This window comes from Elgaria multicarinata, chromosome 5 (assembly GCF_023053635.1).
Source record: "Elgaria multicarinata webbii isolate HBS135686 ecotype San Diego chromosome 5, rElgMul1.1.pri, whole genome shotgun sequence".
In the NCBI taxonomy this organism is placed as follows: Eukaryota; Metazoa; Chordata; class Lepidosauria; order Squamata; family Anguidae; genus Elgaria; species Elgaria multicarinata.
In genome coordinates, this window is record NC_086175.1 from 71,240,718 (window position 1) to 71,266,306 (window position 25,589).

A 25,589-nucleotide genomic window follows, 5' to 3' on the forward strand; every position below is an offset into this window, starting at 1 on the left:
ATTCTGAGAGTTGTAGGACTTTTTTTCTGTCTGAACATGCATAGGATTGTGCCCTAAGTATCTCCTGTTCCTGTGAATCCATGTGCCACTTGGGATCACCAAGCCAAGTACATTACTGTTTACTCAGATTACCATTAGCTTTCCAAAGTACCAGGCTGAAAAACTGGAGAAATAACTTGAGATGCCAAGGGATCTGGGGCCTTTGTATGTAACGCATGTGGTCTGGGACCGACCTTGGGTAGCCACTTATGCATCATTAAAGAAGAAAACCATTTGCATTACATTTGCATATGTATAGCTGCACTTTTAGAAATAATAACTTGTGTCTAAATAGAAATACAATTCATCTCAGTGTAGTGGGGAAGACCATGATCTGGTGACTCATGTGTCTGCTCAGTCTGCTGTCCAGGTGCTCATGGTTGATGGATCATTTTAAGGCCCTTCCCTGGTCTCCTTCGTTATGGTTCTTGGATTTTAAACCATACTTGGACTTCATCAAATAGAGGACACCTTCAAATAGAGAACTGTCCTCTGTCAGCTCTCCAAAATAGAGGACTGCCCTCTGTAAAGTAGAACAACTGACCACGCTAGACTGAAGTCCAAGGGCTCCTCCCCAATTTCATAAATAATATGTATAGATATACTGATATTCAAAACATAAATGAAACAAAAACACTATTCTAGGCTGTAGCAACTTCCTTGCACATTTGTACAAAACACAATGGACATTGTGAGGGAGGATGTATAAACAAGCAGCCTGCTGAATGGTGGTGAGAATGTTAAATACCAGGGTCAAACACTCAAGGTTAATTCAGTATTAATTCACACAACAAAAAAGACCCCTATGGGATAATATAATAATCTAAGCACACATATCATCTCCTGTAAATAAGGCTAAGTTATTTTTAATTAAGTATAATTAATTTATTGTCATTAATTTCTTAATTATAAATTGTATGATATCATCTATTGAATTGCTGGGTTCATTCCAGAAGAATGCTTTGTAAAAGAAAAAGAAAACGTGAATTAAAAACTTTATTTGTGAAGCAATGTCTACCAGTACAAGAAAGGGAAGGCTCTTTCCTTCTTTAAAAGCTGAGGTTAGGGAGGTTGCCAGTATTTTGTTTTTGTTTGCCAGTCATGCGAACATGTTCCATTCATGACCGCAGAGGTGAGCAGGAGTTCAGTTCTCTGGAAATTGTTGTGATTTCCCAAGCTTGCATTCTAAAGTGCATACTTGTGCAAGCGTGCACTTCCCCTCAAATCTGTATATTCTTGCTTTAGCTTAGGGGGGACAAGTGTGTCTTTTGGATGTGTACTTTTAAAAGTGTGCTTTTTGCCTGATCAAGGGGGGGAAAATGACCAGTTCAAGAATGTGAATGAGGTAAAATAAGCTTTGAGGAAGAATTTGGAGAACATCGATTTTGAACATCTCCTGTTTTCCCATTCCTAGCTGAGAAAATTATCACCATTATATAAATGGGAACATTATCACCATTATATTATATTATTTATTTATTTATTTCATTTCATTTCATTTCATTTCATTTCATTTCTATATTACTAAGAACCCTTTCAGAATCTGTACCTGATTCATAATGCCACTGCCCAGGACTGTATATTTGTCAAATAGTCCCAATCCCATGAGGAGTTGTAAGGCCCTGCTTGTTTCATTCTGTAATGGCTTATAGAGCTCCTCAGAAAACATGGAACTGAAGTTTCTCATTCACCCAAAAGGCTTGCATTGTATTTAAGGTAAATTGTATTATTAATATACACCTAGGGATGTCTGAGAAATCCAAAACATATTCTAAGGACTTCAGGGGCTTGTCCTAATGAGGGGAAACCCCAGGATGGATCTGCAGTGACACTATGTCATTTATATGATGCAGCCACCATTGCAGAGCCGTCCCAGGGCATTCCCCCGAAGCTCCAAATTTAAAAAGTTGGTGACTTACTGTGACTTTTTGGTGTAAGCAAGGTGCCAACATGCATTTGCCGTCTGTCACCTTACTCCAGATTTGCAGCGGAGGCATATCCCAGCCAATGGCAACCCCTGATTGGTTGCCATGGACAGACAGGAGGAAGGGGAAGGAGGGGTGGACCAGCGAGCCAGAGAAGTGCGTAAAGGGGGGGAAAGTTAAAAGAAAGATTAAAAAACAAACTCATGGAGAATGCAAGATGCGCTGTGGTGCCCATACAATGATGTGCAGTTGCACGGCTGTGCACAGGCAAAGCGCCGGAAAGGTTATTTTTTAAAAAGTGAGGGGACACCCTGTGGTGCTCGTTCCATCCTAGAACCTGCCCAGGGATGAGGAGGAAGGGAAAAACTGGCAGGGAAAGGAATGGGGCAGATGGGGTGGTGGCAGCTCCTCCTCCGGTGAGGTTCGAAAACCCGCATTTGCACTCCTTGCCATGGGGATAACGTGAAGGAGTGCAAATGCAGGGGTTCAAGGACTCATGGCACCAATGCACCATCATCAAGACAGGGCCCAGATTTCTATGAATCCAACCTATGGATTCTACAGCAGATCGATGTCTTCCGAGTCACACAGACTTGCAGATCATTATTTTTTTAAAAAAAATGCAGAAGCGTACACAAATTTAGTCGTACAAAAGTACAAACGTTACTAGAAAATTCACTAATATATGCACCTTTTGGTTAAAAGATTTTTTTTAAAAAAAAACAAAAACACCCACCCCCCACAAAAAACTCTGCATCAACTAACTCCACCCCCACCCCAATAAATAACCCTGGATGAACCAATTCTACCTTCAGTCAGCAGTATGTCAGTTTTACCTGAATTAAGTTTATTTTTTCTCTCACACCCAGTCCCTCACAGTCATGAAAAATACTCTTCAGTTGCCAACTGTGTTAAAACAATTTGGTTTAATTAAACAAACATGCGGTGCTAATGAGGTGTTTATGCAATGCTAATATTATTCCTGTTTTCTTCTAGATGCAAAGAGTTTGGCTGAAATGCTTATGAGGTGAGAATCATGTGTAGAATTTGATAGCTTGGGTATGATAAAAGGGAATGGGCCTTGAGGTCAAGACTTGGACTTCTTAAAAATGCATAGAAACTGTTGGGGAAACATCCCATTTAGGAATTAGAAAAGAGTGTCGGAGGACATCTGTAGGCAACTGAGTGGTTGGTTTAGTCATACAAATTTGCTTGGATTCAAAGAACCTTGTATTTATTTATTTTATTGTTTATTTAGTATATTGATATACTGCTGACCATATCCAATAATATCTCAAAGTGGTTTGTATGCCGTATGTTGAATGGTGTTCCAAGCACACCACAGCTTTCCTGCCCCTTTCCGGTTGCAGTCTGTACCTCACTACCTCCCCCAACCCTCACAAAGGCCGCTCCTGGGATCAGGGGACACTCCTTTGGCAGGTAGTGTAAGGTGGGTACATGATGTCAAACTCCCCCAGAGTTTGACAATGGGCTCTCCTGAAATCCCCTGAAATACATGGACAGGTTTTGCAAGACTTTTTAAGCTGTTTCTCTGTTTCGTTACATTTAATAAGCCAAAGAATGGACAAATAGAAAAAGATTTATGTGGCACTTCATTCCCCTCCACCCCCCAAAAGCAAGCTACTCTCTTGAAGTGTTGGTAGAGGGCCAAGGCTAATGGATGAACCCACACTGACAGAAAAAGTGTGAAGCCTGAATTTTTGTGAACCGCCCCAAGAGCTCCGGCTATTGAGCAGTATAGAAATAAAATAAAATGAAGTAAATAAATAAGCAAGGGTTGCAAGCCACCCACCCTTCCGTTCCCACTCCAACATGTCCACATTTGAGGCAGGAACTTTATGAAGAAGGGGGTTAGCTCCAAACGTCCGTGTTCATTTGGGAATGGCCATGATAGCTTCATTGAGTCTGGCCTCTTGGCTGAGCCAGTATTCAGTTTTCTGCTATGTACAACTGTTAGGTAACTTGCAAAGCTATAAGGAAGCTGGGCTCACTGTGGGGAAGGTGAAGAACCTGCTGTGACATCTGCTTTAATGTTATGTTTGTCTTCACACTTTATTTTCTCCTAACTTCAACTGCAAACAGGGCTAATTCACACAATTAGTTGAGGTGATAATTATCTAATGATCACCACATCGCTCTAATGATCACCACATCGCTTCTCTCATCCAACGAGCACTTTATTCATGTGATTAGAAAATTATCCATGATAGCTGATCCTTGATCCTTAGTTGCCCCAGCTAAGTTATCAGATGCTATTTGTAAATAGAGTAAACACCATTGCTTCCTCAGTGCAAGGACAAGAATCAGCTCATAATACGATTGCCTCGACTTCAAGAGAACACATTTGCCTCTCATTGAGAGGTCAACATTTTATTTTTTACTTATTTATAGTTACATTTACATCCCACCTTTCTTCCACTGTGGAGGTCAAGATGGCTACATGTAGTTCCTAGGTGGTCTCCCACACACACATTGACCAGACCCAGACCTGCTTAGCTTCAGGAAGTTGGCTGCCTCATTTGCTTTCAAGCCACACCCTCCACATTCAGAGATCAAATGCAACAGCTATAAGAAAACACATACCATACTTTATAACAGGGATGCAGAACCACAGAGCTGGGGGCCAAATCTGGCCTTCCAGGGTTCCCCAGATGGCCCCAAACCCTTTCTTCATAATCATTCATCATTTCATGGTTTCCCAGCTTTTGTGCTGTTTCCCCACCCTAAAAGGTCAAAATGCCTCTCCTAAGGCTTAGTTACTGGCAGGAAAATCTTCAAGCTACAATATGTTGACATTTGGGGGTATTTTGGCCCCAGTCCTTTGGCCGTGCCCACCACTGGAATGCAGCCACTGAGAACATGCCTGCATTTGGGGCTTCATTGGCAACAAGAGTCCCCTTACCTGCCAATTGCATGCTTGCCCTGTGTTCTCTGTGAAGGACACCGCTGCCCCCTGATGAATGAGGGAGGGCTGCTGAACCTGCACACAGTTACTCATCATTGCTGGGATGAGGTTGGAAGATACTGACTGGGTTCGGATAACACGATAAGCAATGGTTGCTTAATTAGGCAACCGTCCATTGCATTGCTTTGCTTATTGTGTCATCTGGGGGGTGCACACAACTCACAGTTGTCTATTTTAACGAAATAAGCAATGGAGAAAAACAATGGGCTGCTCCATTGCTTATCTGTAGAACTGTTGCTTCCTGTGTTGTCTGGCAGGCTCCATTGTGTAAGTTCACACGTCGTGTGCGCTATTTCAGCAGCCCATAGAGTTTGCCAGCAAGAGTGGCTGAAAGCACCCCAGCCGCTCCTCTACAGCTGGCAGAACTTGCAATGGCTGCTGGGATAGTACTGGGAGGAGGGAGGGAGGAGCAACGGGTGACCAGAATGTCACTCAACTGCCACATTGACCATTAACTTACTCGACGGGACTTTCAGTCGTTTGACAAGGGCGGAGCAACATGTCATCAGGGGAGTACCAGCAAAATAACGCACTGTGAGTTGCATATTTCCCCTTCCATTGACTAAAGTGTTGTACGAACTCTCTTACTCTGTGACTATGAGTGTTTGAATGCTTTGTACACCCACCACTTTTTTGGTGGGGTGGGGGGAGGAGGTTTGGGTTGGAACTGAGCTTTGAACATTCACAAAAGGTCTCTGTATTCTTTCCCACATACCTCACCCGTTTTGTGATCATTCTGATTTTTTACATGGCTCAACATTACGACCTTGTGGAGATATTTACTACCCGTTCTGTACCTGGTATGGATGTGCTACAACTTTACTGCCCTACTCTTAGTTGATAGCTCATTCCAAGGGTAATTTTCCACTACACAAATTTTAAAATGAGAATATAATAGCTTGGGTGGTAATACACTAATTGTTTCTTATGTCTGCTCCAAAACACTGCATCAATCACAGGAATGATGATTGGATTGCTCTTCATTGTCTACAGAACAAAAAGCAGGAGAATGCAACTATTGCAGTCCATACAAAAACTTGAATAAATAACCCCTTTTTAAATGTCCAGTTTCTTATGTTGATTAATATTTAACAGTGCAATCCTAAGTGAGCAAAGCCTCCCAGTCCTTGCTGGGCCTGGCTCACATAATTTACGAGGGAAGAAAGTGTGGAGGGAGGGAAAGCCAAGCTTTTCAGCTGGACGTATCTTTTTATGTTAAATTCCTCCTCCACTGAAGCCATGCCACCTCCAGACTGGCGTAGCTGATGGGCCTGGATCGGGCCCTTCTTGGGAAGGGGAAAACTAAGTGGCTTTTGATCCAGCAGAGCCAAAGCCAGCACTGTCCCCTCCTCAGAATGCCCCATTTTGGAGCCTTCTGCATGCTACTGCTGGCAGGAACACTGCTGCTGGTAGTTGTCAGTGGATGCAGCAGCAATGCAACACCACCACCACCCTGCCGGCAAAGCTCCTCTCACCCTGTGGAGGCTAATAGAAGGGCTCCTCCACCCAATCCTAACCCCTTTCAGCAAGCTGGATCTGGGGGTTTAGGGTGGTTTTGCCCATCAGCACCAAAATATGGTAAGAATGCTGTGCCATAATACCCACTTTCCTTCTGATTGGCAGAAGGGATAATTACTTCCTTGAGAAATGGAAGGTGGGGAGAAATAGCGGTTTCATAAACTGCTTTCATAAGGCTGTATTCTTCCAAAAGAATCTCAAGGGAAGGCTTTATAGTGTCTGTGCTCATCTCCTACTTTTTCTAAACTTCCTGCTTTAAATGAATGCAGCTTATATACTTGGAAGCACTGATGAAAATATTTTATTTGAGCATTTTGCCATTAGTGATAAGAGACTAAAGTAATCTGGGATTCTTCTAAAATAATATGACATTTAAGTAACGTCTTTATTTAGTTTTAATAGATGTATCCCCCATTTTTATTTTCATTTTTATTCCTAGCAAGAATACAAGGACATCGGACACGCTTAACAAGCAACAGCAGACGCTGAGAATGCATATAGATATTCCCAGAGCACAGCTTCTGATCGAAGAGAGGGACACAATGGAGACTATTGGTAAGACTCTTCATGTTGCTTTTTACAACAACTGGATCTTATGAGCTTTATGTTGTTCCTTTTAAAGCGTAATTTGTTGCAATTGCGGGGAGGGGGAGGGAAGCAAGTGAAGACTATTGTATCTTCTGCTGTTGAGCATTATAAGAAGTAAAGATGTTTAGCGACGTATTATGCATGTTTACTCAGAAGTAGTCCCGTGTGTTCAGTGAGACTTACCCCCAAGTAAGTGTGCGTAGGATTGCAGCCTAAAGCATGGTAGAACAAAAAACATTTTAAGGGAAAGACTCAGCATTCACCCAACATATATGAAAGCTAGGATGGCTCTTGGATTTCCTTTTGCAGGGTGGGGTAACAAAAAGTTATTGAGAGGAAAATTGGTCAAGGTGGTTTAGACACATAAATCGACTCGAAAAGGAGACCTCACCAATATAAGACTGGGCCATCTTCTAGCCCAGCCTTCCCCAATCTGGACTGGTGTTTAACTCCTAACATTCCTGACCCTTGGCTGTACTGGCTCTGGCTAATGGGAGTTTAAATCCAACACATCTGGAGGACACCAAGTTGGGGAAGGCTGTTATAGCCCAGGTCACCACTCACTTGTGGAATTCCTGGGATACAAAACAATTTAGGTATTACTCAAATTTCATGGGCTCTGCCTTGCATGGCTGTATATGTAATAAATAAATAAAATCCTACACTGCACTGGTAACACATGAAATAGGGAAATCACATTATGGATAGATGACCACGTTGGAATTTCTTATGGCAGCAGCTTTCCCTCTCTGGGGATCAGCAACGCTGACAGGGCAGTGTCATTGAATGAGTCTGAGTCTAGGACCACCATCACACTCTGCCCCATCACGTTATTGCCTTCTGTCATTAGTATCTCATTATCATATTGATCCTGCTGCCAGAACATCCCTACACATTTCTTTCCCTAGCTCAGAATTTCAAAAATGCAGAGAACTGGCAGCTCCCCTAATTAAACCAGATTCTCAGAAGAGTTGAGCCAATGCCTCCAGTGGAAGGAGAAAGCTCCTAATGATCCATCTCTTAGGAAGGCCACACTGAAGGCAGGGTTCAGCTTAAAAATAGCTAAACATGCATTTCATTTCTAATTTTTCTTAAATCTGCTTCTATTCTGCCAAACTTTATCCCTGAGGGCTTTGTGTGTGGGGTGTGGGTGTGTTTTACCCTTGATTGCTGGGAAGCAAGAATGTATATTGCAGATACTGCTACACTTTTAACTGCTGCAACCAGATAAGTGCTTTCTGTAACAGGCTGTCTTACACAATGACCAGGTTTGCATGGTCACCACAACCCACCATGGCTTAAATAAGTCACAATGAGTTGTGTTGTGTACCAGCAAATGCCAGGCAACTTCTGAATATTCAAGCCATAATCATGGCTTCTTGTGTCATCCGAACCCAGTGAGGGTAGGTTGTTGGCTTGGTTAACAAACCACCCAGAACCCATGGACTGTTTTAAGGTTGTGGGTGGATTGCTTACAATCCCAACAACCCACCATAGGGAGGTTCAGATCACATGAAAATCTGCAGTCGTGGCTGGAATATTCAAAATGGCTGCACACACGGACCATGGCCCAACATGGCTTATACAAGTACGATCGTGAGATCCAGCCCAAAATAAAGAGCAGTTAGCCAGGTCTCTGGCCGGTTTCCATGTGACTCACTGCCCAGAGGTTTTATTCCCAACCTGAATAGGAAATCTCTCATTGCCAGGCATGGCACAGTTTGTTCATGACACTTTGGGCCTTTTTTGGTCAGAAATATCTCTCTGGTATTATTATGCATGGCTTCCAGTCTGACTGGATATATAGTATTTCACTGCTGGAACTCCCCACAGTTTTCTGCTATTAAGAATATCTGGAAATCAATGTAGGTAAAGGTTTAACATGTAAAACCTGCTTGTGCCCAGCATAGAAATGGATTGTTTGTACAAGCTCTGTATCAGAGCTTGGCTCATTATTAACTCCTGTAGGGTTGGAAGAGGCCATTGTCAACTTGTGTTTTCTGCCTCCCACTTAGCTGCTTATTTTTCCCCTACTCATAACACTGTGTCTAAGTATAGCTTAGAAGGAATAAAAACTATAAACTCTAGTCAGGAGGAAAGGTCATTTGCCTCATAAACTGATGAAGTATTTGTTGACATTCTCTCATTATAGTAAAGAGATACTGTACTCCACAGTGAGTGAGTGAGTTGATACTGAAACCGATAGAATAGGAAATGCAGGAAGGTTCCACTGAATAACAGGAACAATATTATAATTATCCCTGGAGTGGAAGGTAAGTGAAGATACACACCTGCTCCTTCTAACAGGGAATATTTCCACTAGAACAGGAAAGTCAGGTTGGGGAGGTTTTGGCACTGCTGCTGGGATGTGCTCGGAGTGCCTTCCAGCAGCGGCACGCAATTGCCTTTTCTCATGGGAAAGAACATCCCACCGGCCCTCTCAATAGCCCTTCTCATGGAAAAGGCCAGTGGGTTGGGAAAGGGTTGGGTGCTGTTGCATCTTCCAGCAGCAGCCCTCAGTCCAGCAAACTCCCTGCCAACCCTCCCATAGGGAAAGGCTGGTGGGGAGAATGTGTTGAGTACCACTGCTAGGAGGTCCTCCATGCACCTTCTATCGGTGGTGCCTTAGCTGATGCTCTCCGTGCTCCCAAACCCATCAGGAAAGCCCAGTGGGTATGAGTGTTGAGTGCCAATGCTGGAAAGTGCTCAGCTGCTCTATCACTGGCTTTTTTGTGGGAAATCAGGAGCTAGCTTTAATTTCCATAACTTGGTGTTTTTTGTAACCTTTATGATCCCAGAAATCACACCCCAGTGTAGCCATGTCCATCTATTGTGTATGTGGTGAGATTTAACCCTTTATCTTTGTTGTTGTTTTAAGTATTAAACAGTATTAATATTTGAAGTGGCTCAGTTGAAGGTGCCCTTTCTTTCTTTCTTTCTTTCTTTCTTTCTTTCTTTCTTTCTAAGATTTTTCATCCATATGTTAATTAGGAACCCATTTTTTTTTTAAAAAAAATCTCACTATGTAAAGGTCTTCTCTCTTGTCAAAAATCTCTGGATAAAAGCAAAGATAAAATTAATTTGTTAGGTTGTTGAGTCATATGCTGCTTTCTAAGACATAATGAAGAATAAAGAAGCAGTATTCATTAGTTCTTCTTAAAGATCAGTCAAACTGAGACACTGTAACAGAATTTTTACCACCACCATTTCCTTTCTCACAGATGACAGATCTACAGTCTTGTTAACTGATGCTGATTTTGGAGAGACATCAAAACAGAAATCATTGACTGTTACTCACACAGTACATTACCAGTCTGTCTCACAAGCCACTGGGCCCCTGGTGGATGTGTCTGATGCCCGTCCAGGAACAAGTAAGTATGAAAGACAATTTGTTTTATGGTTCAAATAAAAATGAGTAACATGCCACAGTGTTCTTTCTGATAAAATCCCAGAGGAAATTCCAGAGTAAACATACCTCTAGCCTGGAATCCATGTGAAAAAAATATTTGTCAGTTCTGGTGACTGGCCAGCCGCTTACTCCTGTGGAAATATAAAAAAACCTGGCATTGTTTTAGAGGCACAAATTTGCATGAGATTCCAGCTTCCCTTCTGTGAAGTGGAAACGTTGCAACATTTAATTTTCCACTTTACAGAAGTAAAGGGTCAATCTAGTACATGTTTACTTCTCTCATATGCTAAAGTTCAGCATTCTTTTGGATTTTGTAAACGAACAAACCAGCAAAGTCCTATGGAAATGTACATATATTCAGGGCACATTTATAACACCTATTTATATGGTTTTTGGATTTGCCACGTGTTTGTTGATGGTTTTGTATGCCTCTTTTCTTACATCAATTCTGTTCCCTTACTTATTCCTCTGGCATAATTTGACCCCCTCTATTTGTCTGAATGCCCAGTATTCCAGAACTCCCTGTCCATGAAGTAAAAGTTCGGTAGCACTCAGAGCTCTTCTTCTCTTGTCTAGATTCCCTTCCTCCCCACTTCCCTTTCCTTTCTCCCAAATTATTCCTCATGCTCATCTAGTGAATCCAGGGTCAGGCCTAATATAACTAGCGCCCAGGACACCCTCCTGAGTCAGCTATTGCAGGGCCAACCAGAGGATTTTTGGGGCCTGGTGCAGCTGTGATATCCATTGACAACAACAGTGCACAAAAACTTGGGGCTCATCTACACCAAGCAGGATATTCCACTACGAAAGTAGTATGAAAGCGGTATATGAAAGGTAGGAGCCACACTACTACTTTATAGCAGTATTGAAGTGCACTGCAGGATCTACACTACTGCTTTATAGTGGTACTGAAGTGCACTGACAACTGTTGGAGCCCATGACACATCTACACCAAGCAAGATATAACACTGTGAAAGTGGTATGAAAGCAGTATATAGTATGTGTCAATGGGCCCCAACAGTTGTCAATGCACTTCAATACCTCTATAAAGCAATAGTGTGGCTCCTGCCTTTTATATACCGCTTTCATAGCGGAATACCCTGCTTGGTGTAGATGAGCCCTTGATCTCTCAGCCACTGCACTTCATGTTGCACAAGCCAAAGTTTGAAAAGCCGTATTCTGAGTAGTGGCAGTGCCTTATGCAACACAGCAGAACTGTCACAGAATTTACCCATGATGTTTTGTTTTGTTTTGTTTTGTTTTGTAAGAGTTCCTATCTTTCAGTAAGCATTTTTTATTTTAGAATATCCATTACTTTAATCTTTTAAAATAATAAAGAAAAGTTATAAATAAATTAAAAAATCCCACTAACCACTTACAGCTAGCACCCTTATTTTAGTATTATTTCTATAGTGTATGTAGAGTTTACAGGATTTGAAGTGCTTAAGTGCTCAATAACATTGCCTCAAAGTAAAGCTGTGTTCCACCGATTTTTACCCAGTGCCAATGACATCAAAGTGGAAACGGAAAAAGAAACATACTTTAAAGCTAATTGAAGGATCTTTTTAAAGTTAGTACCCAAATGACCTGTAGATCCTTGAAAGAAAGTTTGCTTTTTGCCAGCCTAGCTCACTGCAGGCAGCACTTTCAGAAGACGCAGCCACTGAGCTCAGCTTGGTGCTCCCCTCAGCTGGGTGCCCTGGGTGACCTCTCAGCTTGCTCACCCCAAAGGCCAGGAGAGCTGGGTGAATCCCTTAACTTTGGTCATCTAGCAGTATCTGCGGCAGTTCTCGGAGCTGCCTGATGACCTCCCCGGCTTTGCAAGTTATGATGCTGCTGAGAACTTTGTGTACTGGGTGACGTGAGTAGAACAATGCCTGCAACATCACTGTCCTGGGAAACACAAACCTCTCTTCTCTCCAACACATGCCACGGTGGGATCATTTTGAAACATTTTTCTAGTGTTCAGTTTTTAAAAATGCATTTTAATGCAAAGGTTGTAAACTCAAAGTGCCCTTCATTCGTGGAATGATCAGACAACCCTTTCAATCAAATAAAAACCTCAATACTTGCCTTTTCACTCCCTATTTCTTTGGCAGCAATGTGCTTTCTCTTTCCATGGTTAGGGCACACATTTTCCCTGGATGCTTAAAAATATTGCATTTTAAGCCATTGCTCTGCAGCAAGATTATTTCTCCTTGTCCTGCTAACACACACACACACACACACACACACACACACACACACACACCAAACACAGATTATGTGGGGATGGAATGCAGCTGTACTGGTGCTTGATCACTATTTTACTGTGTTGAATAAAAATTGCTTTCATTGGTTCATTTGGAAAAGCTCTTATATTCCAGGTAAAATACAACATCTTGGTATAGTGTTCCTGTTGATTCCCTTCCCAGTCAATACAAATTGATCTGTCATCACCTGTACTGGTTCTTATAGCTTTTCTTTGGGGATTGGGGGGGCAGATTGCAGTGTAATTCACTGTTAAGCTGTGTAAGACTGTTACACTGTAATATTGCTAAGCAGGTATAGAGGACCATTGCTGGGGGCGGGGTGACTTTACAGCACTGGGTTGGTGCCATGTCCCTTGAAACCCCCGTGGCCATCTGGGGACAAGGGCCGCGCCTTCCCCCTTCCTGGTGGAAGGTGACCAAGTGCAGGTCGCCTTCCACCAGGCACTGCCTGGCCATGCCTCTGCTGCGACTTCGGAGTGAGGTTTTGGGACTGTCTTGGCACCATCTTGCACATCCTCGCTTCGCTCTGGAGAAAAAAGTTGGGGTAAGACTTCAACTTTTTTTTCTCCACAGCTTTGACAGAAAGCTCCAGGGTAGGTGCATGATTGCAGCGGCATCGTATAATCGACGCCATGCCACCGCGCACCCACCCCAGGGCTCTCCAAGCGTTTAGACAGTCCCTAAGTTGACACTAGGGCTAATGTTAATTATGTTGCACTAGAGTAAGCAATCTCTAGTTCAACACCAATAGTGTTAGCTGGTGCAGTGGGTTTTCTGGGGAACCCTATCATGCCAGTTGAAGCTACTGACATTGCATTAGAAAGTGCTTGGATACTGCCCAATTTTCTAATGTTTTAAAATTTTCACAGAATATAATAAGATTTCCAATGTTTGGAATATTTCCGAACTGTTTGGCTTGGATTATATATAGTTTATGAAACCCATTGTTCAAACAATGTATTCAGTAATACAGCATTCTAAGGTTTTTAATTTTGAGTAAAACTCAGTATAGATTGCTAAATGTTTGGAATATTTCCCAGCACTTTGGCACTGTTTATACACAGTTTACAAAACACATTGTACAATCAATGTATAAAACTGCAGCATCCCCTTAAATTGGAGACTCGTTTTGTTGTGCTCAGCTGTTCATCTAACTATTGTCTTCACTCAACAGAAAAGATGGGACACCATGCTTATTGCTGAATGTCTATTTTTATGCTGGTTATTACCTTAATCTCAAAGAGCGAACAACATATGGATGCTTTGCATTTTTAAATGGCTTTGTAAGTAAAAAAGCTGTCAATCTGTCTATGTGAATGGATGAATAATGAATAAGCCTTATATTTATGATGATCTATTGTTAGTTCACACCTTTCTTAATTCCCCATCTCAAAGAAATATAAAGGAACAACCTTGCTATTTTCATCAAAAGCAAATAACTTTTTAATAAGTTTGAATTTATATTTTTAATTCTTACTCCCCAATGAAAGTCATACCCCTTCAGATGCTCCAAAAGAGAAATCTTTTCCTGCTGCTTTAATGTTAATTTTATATTCATCACATCCACACGCACCCCAGCTTTTCAAAAAATTAGTAAATCGGGATTACAGCCATTGAGAGTGCAGCACAATACCTTAATTATTGATTTCAGGATAATGGCTTCTGTGTTTTTTTAAAAAGTCTCCGAAGAATATTTTATTTCCGTAACACAAAAATGAGCATTAGCTTGGCAACCAAGTCATGAAAAGGGAACTAAATAAATAAAGATGCAGAAATTATTTGAAATGCACCTAGGTGCTAGTAGAGAATGGCATTAAATTGCATTTGGTGACAGATCTCCCTCGCAGGTATTCCATTTTCATACTGAGACTCAACAGTAATTCAAATTCCAATTTCTTTCAGGTATATTCTCCTTACGTCTTTTATTGACTAAATTGTGTACTCAAATATTTCTGTGTTTTAATTGCAGATCCTACAACGAGAAGGAATGCAAAGACTGGACCGACAGCTCGGAACAGATATGCTAGCCAATGGACTCTCAACAGACCCCATCCCACTATATCTGCCCACACCTTAACAACAGATTGGAGGCTACCAACTCCCAGGGCTGCAGGGTCCGTGGATAAAGAAAGTGACAGCTACAGTGTCAGTCCTTCACAAGATACAGGTATCATCTGTCGTCCGTCCGTCCGTCCCGTCCTCCCCCACGCCCAGAGTTCTGGCTCAAGACCAGATTATCAGTAGAAGATATCATTTGCTTAGTTTGAATTAGGAAATTTGATCTTAAGTTCTTTTTCTTAATGACAGGTATGCACCTAAAGTCCAAACTAGATATGACCAGAAATATGCCTCTGCATGTAACGTGCAGGTTTTTAAACATGTAAACAGCATTAGCTGGGAGTGGGACCTGATGATTATTAGGTTGCATCAGTGTGAATGGGGGATTTAACCCTTTCTTCCCCAGCTGAAGTCCTGAGGGAAATTCATCTTCTGAAGGCACTGTTTGCACTGTAAGGAAATCTCCCATTGCCATGAATGGGCATTGACAACTTCAGCGGGAGTTTTCTCAGAGCAGGAAAGGATTAAGTTCCTAGCCTCACGCCTGCTAAAATCCCAATAAATATAATTCCCCCACTCCTGCATCCCTGTGGCTATTTGCATTTTTTAAAAAACACATGCCCATTAATTGCAGAGTCACGTTTAACATTGCATCTTAGTTTTGCCCTAAGATAGGGCTATATAGCCACCAGCCATTTAAGACAATATGAACAGTGTACATGAGGGAGTGGAATGTTATTGGTGATATCACTCTCACTGCTAATATATTCCACTGGTGTGTGAAACTTCCTGAGTTTTAAGAGGGAAATATGTGAACTGGCTGCATAAAACTGTGGTGACTAGGTTGAACCAGTTTTAAGCATCCCGGAAAATGGATGCATTTAATGTGGAATGTTTTTAAAGTGTGAAGTATAACACACTGTAAAATCATGTTTCTGATCAGTCTTTCTGATCAATTTTTCTACTGGAATTTGAGTGAGAACTGGTTAAAGTATGGAAGAAAATGCTGTGTATGAATATCTAATGCAAACCTCACTGGAGTGAATTGACAATTAATATATTTTTGGCTAAGGGCCAGATGAAATCACATGGACATTAACCGACATCTAAGGTCTCACAAGCCGGCATCCAACATTTCATGCCATAGATCTTCTGCTTTCTTTCCTCCTGCCTGCACCTCCTCAAATCTAGTGCAAAGTGTCCCCCACCCTGTAGAGCAGATGGGGGGTGCACAGTAGGAAAAGGAATCTGTTCCATCTGCAGTATCTGTTCCACTGGCAGATGGTCATAGCTGGATACAAGCCATTGTGCTCAACTGTTTTCTAAGGTCTTCTCAACCCTTCCCTATAACTGCTGGTTAGTATCACACAGATTAAATGCAACCCAACCTTTCCAGCCCTGTCCCTATGGTCTTCTGCAGTATGGCTCCCCCACCCGCTATTTTTCATGCTTGCTAGGGTACCAGTATATCTAAATCCCACCCACCCCCGCAAAAGTTCTCATGAGGTATGTAAAAAGGCTTCCTGTTCTGAACTGCAGAAATATTAAAGAAGTTAAAGACAGAGGGTAAGATGGGCATATTTTTCATATTATGGAACTGGATGAAATCATGGGGCTGTCTACACATGGGGAAAGCCCTGCAATGGCTGTGGATCTGAGCCCCGTCGGTTAGATGATGCAGGCACAACTTCGCAGCTGCCACAGAACTTCCCCGCAATGCTGCATTTTGAAACAGGGATTTACCCTGACTTTTGAAAAGGGAGAGATGTCAACACAGTGCTTCCGCCTTAAACCAGGCTTCTTCCTCGGAATCGGGATTACCCAACACTGGCCCAGGAGAGGAAAAGCGTGGGGTTGAGGAGGGAGACAGCCCCCATGACACAAATCCTAATTAGACTGGGGTTCTACTTGTAAAATATATTCTATTATGATGAATGTGGCCCTGTGTCCATTGTTGCTCAGTTGGAATTTAATTAAAAATGTTTGTTTTATTTGGAAGAAAACATTGAGATTCTATGCCCAGAATCCTAGTGAAGCATTGTGTTTGGTGGATTGGCCATTGTTATTTTTAGATTAAAGTCTTTTGTTATTCATATATACTTAATAACATTTGTAGAAAAATAGGCCCTTCTGGGTAGATTTCATCTAGAACTAAAACAATTCATAGAAGTTATTAAATATGAGTTAAGATGTGAGTGTCTACAGGAACTCAGATTTACCGTTCTGGGCCACCTGAAAATAGGAGAACTGAGAAGTTAAGCAATAATGAGCCTTCACTTGAAGTGACAGTACCAAATGTCAATCAAAACAGCTATCTAAACCCAATTTGGAAGCTCAGTCCAGATTTTAGTAGCTGGAAGGAATGAAAGGTCCTCTCCAATAGGTACAAGATCGGCCTTCAAAACATTTAATCAGGAAGCCTTTTTATTTGATGGGTACAGCCAAGCTAGGCAATGTCACCTGGGAGCAAGGTAGGAGACATATTAAGGCATTTCATCATTACTGAACTATCATGATAATAGCCTGGGAGCTAGCTTCAGTGCAAGGCATTTTAAATGATTTTTTAAAATATGATTGCGTCAATACTTATAATAACACTGATTCTATTGGGAAAATTAAATTTTAAGGAATTCTACACTGTTGATAATGATGTTAAAAGGAAAAGTCAGACAGCTGGATTTTGCTCATATCATTGTACTATGGAAATCTCTAACTGTGCAATCCCAGACGTGCCTACCCAGAAGCAGATCCCATTGCATACAATGGGAACTTACTTGTAATTCACTGGGTATAGGATTGCAGCCTAAATTAATTCATAATCATGCTCAATGTTCCCTTCATATTTACCAGGGATGCACAACCCTGTTGGCCCTACATCAGGTGTCTGCTGGAATGTTGGGGGCTACACATCTGGGCTTGTGCACACACGTGTGTATATTCATATACAACTCCCTCTCACTCCCACCCTTGCACACATCACTCACTGCATTCCAAGTTCTGCCCAAGAGCATTAGAGTCCTGGTAGCTGCTTTGGTCAGGTAAAACCAACACTCCTGTCAGAAATCTCAGTTCCCATACCACTCAGCCATCCAGGAAACCTGGCTTCTAGTCCTTGTTCCTCCTCTTTTAGATATTCGCCCTATTGTTTTATCCTTGCTGCCGGCTTTTGGTTGTATTATGTGCTGATGCTGGTTTTATTACGATTTTTAAAGTCTTGACCTGTTTGATTGTCTTCTATTTTATGTTTTTAATTTGATTACCACCCAGAGAATACCAGTTCTCAGGTGGTTTGAAAATGTAATAAACAAACACAAACAAACTAATTAACTAACTCCTGGCTGTGTGAGACCTCCCACCTTATACCTGACAGTAAATAACAAAAGATGTGAAAATAAAAGCACTTTACTTGCAGTGTAAATTATTATTATTTTTGACTCGGTATAAAATACAATTCAGCCCAAAGAGTTTGCTTAAATGAAATATATTTTGAACCCTGAGACATGAGACAATAGGTACAAACAAGTATTTTTTCTGTGTGCATTTTCTGTAGCCTTCATTTACTACTTCTATCTGATAGTTATTATAATTAGTTTTATTAGTTTTGCAATTAATTTTGTGCTTCTCTCCCCATGCCTTCATAACGGTAATATAGGCAGTATATAAACATCATAAATAAATAAATAAATATTTACAGACACTCAATTTGCTGTTAAGAGTGAAATCATCAGAGAAAACAAAATGCTATTTAAGGAATAAAAGGGAAATGTTAACATCCATTTTCCTGCTGAATAAATGTTTCCCTTTTCAGAACATAGAATCTGATTGGCATGATGCAAATCAAGAAAACTCTCCAGGGAAAAAAAGCCTTTTTGCTTTGTCCTAATGACATTATTGCCCAAGCCAAATAGAATGGTATTAGATTAATTTGTACTGTTTGCTTATTAAGAGAGCTCCCTACTGAAGTGCCTGCCTTTTTTTCTCTTTCCTTTTTTGGCTGCTTAGATCGAGCAAGGAGCAGCATGGTCTCCACGGAAAGTGCCTCCTCCACATATGAAGAGCTAGCGAGAGCATATGAACATGCCAAGATGGAAGAGCAGCTGCGACACGCCAAGTTTACCATCACGGAATGCTTCATATCAGACACCTCATCAGAGCAGCTTACGGCAGGGACTAATGAATACACAGACAGCCTGACCTCAAGCACCCCATCCGAATCGGGGATTTGCAGGTTTACTGCATCACCTCCCAAACCTCAGGACGGAGGACGCGTGACAAACATGGCTGTTCCAAAGGCACATCGGCCAGGTAAGTGCCAAAGATTACCCTGTTCATTCCATCAATTCTGAATTCTACCCTGCATATGTTGGGGTTTTGAATATTTCTTCACATTGCCCTTAAAGATATAAAGGTGCTTAAAATTTCTACTAAATATGTACAAAGCAAGAGAATGCGTCCACCCCTACTGTCGTGATCAGGCCTGTTTCCCTTAGTGTGGGGGAAGGAGTTTCAGGCTATCAATTGGAATCAGATTCTGAAGCAGAAGAAACAAGTCTAGAAATGTACCAGCCTGTACAGGAAGTGGGGGAGGAGATTTTCCCAGGCCCTTCACCAGCCAGGGATGAATCTTCACCAGACCTTATCAGTGAAAAAGTTAACAGCTCAGAGTCTGTGGGGACTCAGCAATCCTCAGAGGGGGAAGGGACTTCAGAGTTGGCCGATCCCAGAGTCTGCCATAGGTTCAAATGGGCAGAGCTAAAAGAAGGCGAGAGGCGATCTGCTGGGCTAGCTTCTCGCCAAAGGCTTCTTCAGAGGAATCCTCCTATAAGTTAAAGGGACTCAGGGAAAAGACCTTCCCTTTTGTTGAAAGGACAATTGTCTCACTTAGTTAACCAAGTTTTAGCCTAGAGGAAAGTTCCTAGTGTTTAACCTCTCTTCAGGTGAGAAGAGATGTTCATTTGCTGAATAAAGCTTTGTGGATTACTTGGCAGACGTCTTCATTGTCTCACACTGTAGTGGGAGGGCTTGGAAACATGATGCCTATATCCCAATTTTATTAAGTAGACCGTTCTTCTGATGATGAAAGCACCACTATCTCACAGTGCTCTGACTCCATGAAGTACCTCTTTAAAGCAAGCACACTTAAAATCCATTTTTAGAGCTGAGCTGAAGCTACTCACTTTTCTTTTCTTTTTTTGGCAAACATTTCTACTTTTATTTCCATTTTTGGGGTCATTTTTCTTAAATATTTATTTATTAATTATCATTATTATTATTAAAATTGACATTTTCTTTACTGAATTCTTCTTCGTTACCAATCAGATTTGGTTGCAGGGTGTTATGATGTCATTTAGTACACTATTGGCTCTAAATTGGAGGGAGTCACCCATGAATAATCCAGGAATGGGGGAAGGAACACCATTGTGTGTGTCTCTGAGTGTGGGGTAGCGGAAACATTATCACCAAACAGTAACAACAAAGGGAAAATATAAGCACGATTTAAGTGTTGGTGGGGCTTCCATAAATATTGCTAATTTCTGCTAAAAAATTAAAACTGTAGCTTGTAACTCCAAGCCCTTTCTAACTCTAGCTGATCTTGGTCCACTGCTACTTTCCTCAGGGTGGCTGAACCAGCAGCTTCGATTCCTTGAACTCCAGGGTTTTGATATTATTTTAAACAGAACTCTACAGAAGTCTCCTTCTCATGGGAATAATAATAATAATAATAATAATAATAATAATAATAATAATAATTTTCTTACCCGCCGCTCCCAGGAACAGCGGTTTCCCAGTGATGGCCCCATTTCACAAGGAAAAACTTGTTAACTGTGCTGTCCTGATAGAGGAGCTCTGAGAAGCTGATATTGTTCTTTTTGTCAATATTGTCAAGGGCAAAATAAAAGGAGGGCAGCAACATATTGGGGAGGAGACAGTTCTATTCATCTTGATTTGCCAGGGGTGGTGGTGGTGGTATTCGTCTTCTTTGTTCCTGCTCCTCTTATTACATTTTCAGTCCTTATTACAAGATCCCACCCCTTTTCGTAAATAAAGAACAATGCGACATCACACTTTCCTTTCACTGTCCTCAGGAGAATGTTGGAAAAGTTCACTAACGTTGACTGCAAATGGATGCCATACATTTTCTTGTCAGCGTTGTTTCTTTCTTTTTGCATCCATCAACATGGAATTATAGGTATCTGAAGTACAGAAAAATCAAGGGAACATGATGCCTTAGGGGATGGATATAAACACTATATGGATCTTCTTCATGTTCAGATCATTTCTGGCCCAAGTTATAATTCACGTCTGCTTGTTTCAGTCCAAATCCTAATAGAGCAAAATTGCTACTGCTACTTTGTCCTATCATTATGAAGTTAAAGGAGTATATACAGTGCTGTTCAGACAAGCCCTAGTTTGAATTTCCTGAGATGGATGAATCGTGTCTGACATGTAGATATGGGAAGACACAGCATCTAAAAAAACGGACTTTGGACCTTGAGATTATTTTTTAAAATGTATGTAAAATGCCTTAGGTAATACCTCATAGTGTACTATTTCATGTTCGGGACAGAACTAGGTGTTACCAAAAACAGCAGCCCTGTGTCTAGTTCCTTTTCCTGGAGTAATAAAACACCTGATGTCATCACATAAAGGACTTTCCTCCCCCTGGTCAACCTCATTGGCTGCCATTGTGCATGTGATAATATTATGACACATTATCCTTACTTCACATGGGAAGAGGAGGGGAAACTAGTACTTTTGGCAGCATGCCCATGTTTATGGCAACATCTAGTCCCACTTTCAGTAGGTAACAGTGGAAACAACGAGACCACTTTCCAAAGTACTTTTCGTCCTCTTAAGGATGTAAATACTTGGTCATTAATGGCAGTATTCAATGGGGCTGCTTGTTCCATAGCACTTGTTCCACTTGCTTCTAAAAATAATTCCAGAAATGAGCAGTAATGCTTGTTTCTGGATCAGAACAGGTCAGTGGAACTCCCTTCTATAAGCTCTGCTGATCTGCCCTGTTCTAAAAATGAATGTTTGTGGTCGTTTCAGTTTATTTTTAGAAGCGCCAAAGCCTTGATGCACAAGCAGTGGATCCCACAAGCACACAAGTGCAATAGGATGCTACCCACCAATTGAAAAATCTGTGCAGAAATGGTGAAATTCTTCCCAAGCATCTAATAACATCTTCATTCATGTGGATTTATGAATCCAATTTTGAATCAGCCATTGTACTGCATTGTACATCTCATCACAGTGGGGAAGACCAGGCCATCTGTGTACCTGCTCAGGCTGCTGTCCAGATGCTGATAGGCAACTTCAAGGCCCGTCCCTTTCCCTCTTGTCATGTCTAGCCCTGCTCCCCTTTGGTTGGGGGAAGGTGTTTAAGGTGATCAATCAGAATCAGACTCTGAAGTAGAGCAGACAGCACCAGAAACATGCCAGATTATACCAGTGGGGGAGAAAGCTCTCATGAGCTCTTCAGCTAGGAATGAACCTCCTCCAGAGTTATCTCCTCAAGAGTAAACAATACACAGTCAATGGGAAGCCAGTATTCTTCCAAAGGGGAGGGCACGGAGAGATTAGCCGATCCTAGAGTACGCCGCAGACTAAAATGGGCGGAGCTAAAGGGAAGTGAGAGAAAGTCGGCCTGGCTGGCATCTTGTCAGAAGCTGCCTCACACACAGTCTCTCTGAAGTTAACACATTTTGGGAAAGAGCTTTCCATACTTCTTGAAAGGACAATTGTTTCGATTAGTTTGCACAGTTTTGCCTAGAGGAAAGTTCCTAGAAATTAGACTCCATTCAGGTGGGAAGAGATGTTTATTGCTTTGTTGATTACTTAGCAGACCTTGTTATTGCCTCCCAGGAAGGCAGGAAGTCTTGGGAAACACGACACCTCCTTCTGCTTCTTTGACTTGGAGTGGGCAGCCCATGAAACAGAGGACACGTTCAAATGGAGGACTGCCCTCTAACAGACGCTTAAATAGCAGCTTGTCCTCTCTAAAGTTGAATATATGGCCACCTTATCACATCTCCATAAAAAGTTTCTTCCCCTTGTTCATTATCTAGTTTTTTATTATGAATGATCATCTCTGTCATGCTCACTTTTGGACTGCTTCACTTTCAGGGCAGAATACTTCCAGTTGTGACAAGATTAATAGCAAAGCATTGTGTAACATTTGTCACAACACAGACATTTTGCTCTAACCTTTCTTGGATTACCTACTTCTTCTCTGCTATAACTCATCCAGACAAACGTTTGCTGCTTGGGGAGGTGGTTGCCAAATAATCCAGCTAATCTAGAAATGCATCAAACATTTCTTCACAGTCTTCTGACTAAAATGGTAATATAGCCAGTGGGCACAGCAAATGATTCCAACTTAATGTTTTCTTCAACAGAGGAATGCTGCCTGCATGTGAGTTTAAATTTCAGTGACTTCCCCTATATGTATTCCTCAACAGGTTCTCCTCCAAGGAACTCTTACATGAGGAAAAAGCAGCTCCACACACCACTTGCTCCCTTTAATGAACTAGAACTGCTTGAGGGTGGCAAAATAATTTCTTCTCTACTAAGTCTTTACACTCTGGTTGTATAATAATTTAAAGACTGGCACTAAATAATTTCTAATACTATAATTCCACTAAACACACACATACACACACACACACACACACACCCCCCCCTTATAATGCAACAATTCTTTGTCCAGAGTGCCATGTGAAGTCCAGTTATCCTGGCATTATCTTGACACTTTTATGCAGTTTTAGATAATGATCTCTATTTGTCCGCTGTGTTGAGCCTCCTTCTAAGGACATGCCCATACGTTCTAAGAATATTGCAGTGTTACTGTATTGTAGTATGTGGGCATGATGTCTACTATATATTCCTGTTGGTAGTTGATGTAGGTCTAACAACAGGTAAGGAAAAATTAAGCACTTCATTAGCTTCTCTACATATTAGAAAGAAATCCCACTGTCTTACCAGGGCTTTCTGCTTCCGCTTTCTTTCTGGGATTGCAATCAATTGAATTACAAAGGCAGCCACGTGGTTTGGATTGACTACTTCTCTTCTCTGCATGCTCCGTTCAATGCCAGAGTTACACACAGGAGATCCTGTTTATTTATTTATTTATTGCATTTCTATACCACCCAATAGCCGTTGCTCTCTGGGCGGTTCACAAAAATTAAAAACAATCAAAGTATAAAACAACAGTATAAAACCATAATATAAAATACAATGTAAAAGCTCAACCAGATAAAAACAGCAGCAATGCAAAATTACAAGTTTAAAACTCCAGTTAAAATTTATTTATAGACTGTTAAAATGCTGGGAGAATAAAAAGGTCTTCACCTGGCATCTAAAGACATATAATGTAGGTGCCAAGCAAACCTCCTTAGGGAGTTCATTCCACAGCCAGGATGCCACAGCAGAGAAGGCCCTCCTCCTGGTAGCCACCTGCCTCACTTCCTTTGGCAGGGGCTTGCAGAGAAGGACCCCTGAGGATGACCTTAGGGTCCGGGCAGGTACATATGGGAGGAGGTGTTCCTTCAGATAGCCTGGTCCCAAGCCATTTAGGGCTTTAAATGTTAATACCAGCACTTTTTCTAGATATTACCACATTATCTGTGGTTCTTTTAACAGTGGGATTTCCAGGGGATAGCATGGGAAATGCCCTGGTTGTTGACGATGTCATGCAATGGATCCACAAACTTCTGTGAGTGGCCAAACATGAGCATATAATAAACCACTTATTTAGAGGAGCTCTCTTCCTTTTAATTCAGCATTTCTAAACTGATAAAAATGAAAATGTTCTCTAATAGTCAGTGAATAGATAATCTCAGTAACACCTACGGCAAAATTGTTAGTTTGGCTCTTTTTGTGTGTCAAGTAAATAATTCAATGGTGCTTATTATTTCTAAACATTATAATTGCTTCTAAGTGATGCAGCTACGCACTAGAATCTAGCACAAAAATTCCAGTCTCTGTTTTCTCTGAAGAAATTTTAGCAATCTGGAACATCAGCAACATCTTTTATGGGATTTACAGATTTGTAGTGAGCCATTAGGTCTTGTGGAGACATAGGGCCTTGCTAGACGAGGCCTTAGCGCACTTTGAGACCCAGTTTCCCTGCTGTGTGTCCAGATGATGCAAAGGGGAATCCGGGCCCAGGCTGCACTGAAGCCTGCATTAACGCGCCATAAGCGAAGTCGCTTATGGTGCGCCTTTTCCGCAGCCCCGGCCTGAGGCCGGGGCTGCGGAACATCTAGCAAGGTCCGTGGCTTTTTGCGGCTACTCGCTTACTCGCAAGTAGCTGAGAAAAGCCACAGACTGGGCACAGCGCTCAGCGCTGTGCCCATCGGGCCGGGGGGATTCAGGGGGGGGAGATAGGGGGGAAGGCCGGACCGGCAGGAAAGGGAGATGGCGGAGGGCGACATGGGACACCAAGGGAGAGGGAGGGAGGGCGAAACGGGACACCGAGGGAGAGGGAGGGAGGGCGACACGGGACACCGAGGGAGAGGGAGGACGGGCGACACAGGACAGCGAGGGAGAGGGAGGACGGCGACACGGGGGACGGGGAGGGAGGGCGGGGAAAGTGTGGGCAGGAGGCATGGGAAGGGATCAGGACCGGATGGGGGGGTTAAGTAAAAAAAAAACTTACCTTGTCCGGAGTCTTCGGGGCGCACGTGGCCCCTTTAACAAAAAAAAAAAAAAAAAGGCCAACGCTGCAGGGCTTCCGGAGTCCCTGCACATCAGCTGTCTAGGAGGCGGGGCGGCGCGCACTAAAGTTAGCGCACCGTCGCCCCGCC

The 25,589-nt window shown here is 42.0% G+C and overlaps 1 protein-coding gene across 3 annotated transcripts in view; it reads left to right on the forward strand.

Moving 5' to 3' along the window:
- The window catches only part of DSCAM (DS cell adhesion molecule), a 365,261-nt gene that overhangs the window by 311,344 nt on the left and 28,328 nt on the right, over positions 1-25,589 (forward strand). For all 3 annotated transcript variants that reach the window (XM_063127558.1, XM_063127556.1, XM_063127559.1), the window contains 5 exons: positions 2,961-2,991; positions 6,908-7,023; positions 10,278-10,427; positions 14,687-14,884; positions 18,778-19,080. In XM_063127558.1, the coding sequence (XP_062983628.1) occupies positions 2,961-2,991; positions 6,908-7,023; positions 10,278-10,427; positions 14,687-14,884; positions 18,778-19,080 (798 nt within the window). The remainder of the gene's footprint in view (positions 1-2,960; positions 2,992-6,907; positions 7,024-10,277; positions 10,428-14,686; positions 14,885-18,777; positions 19,081-25,589) is intronic.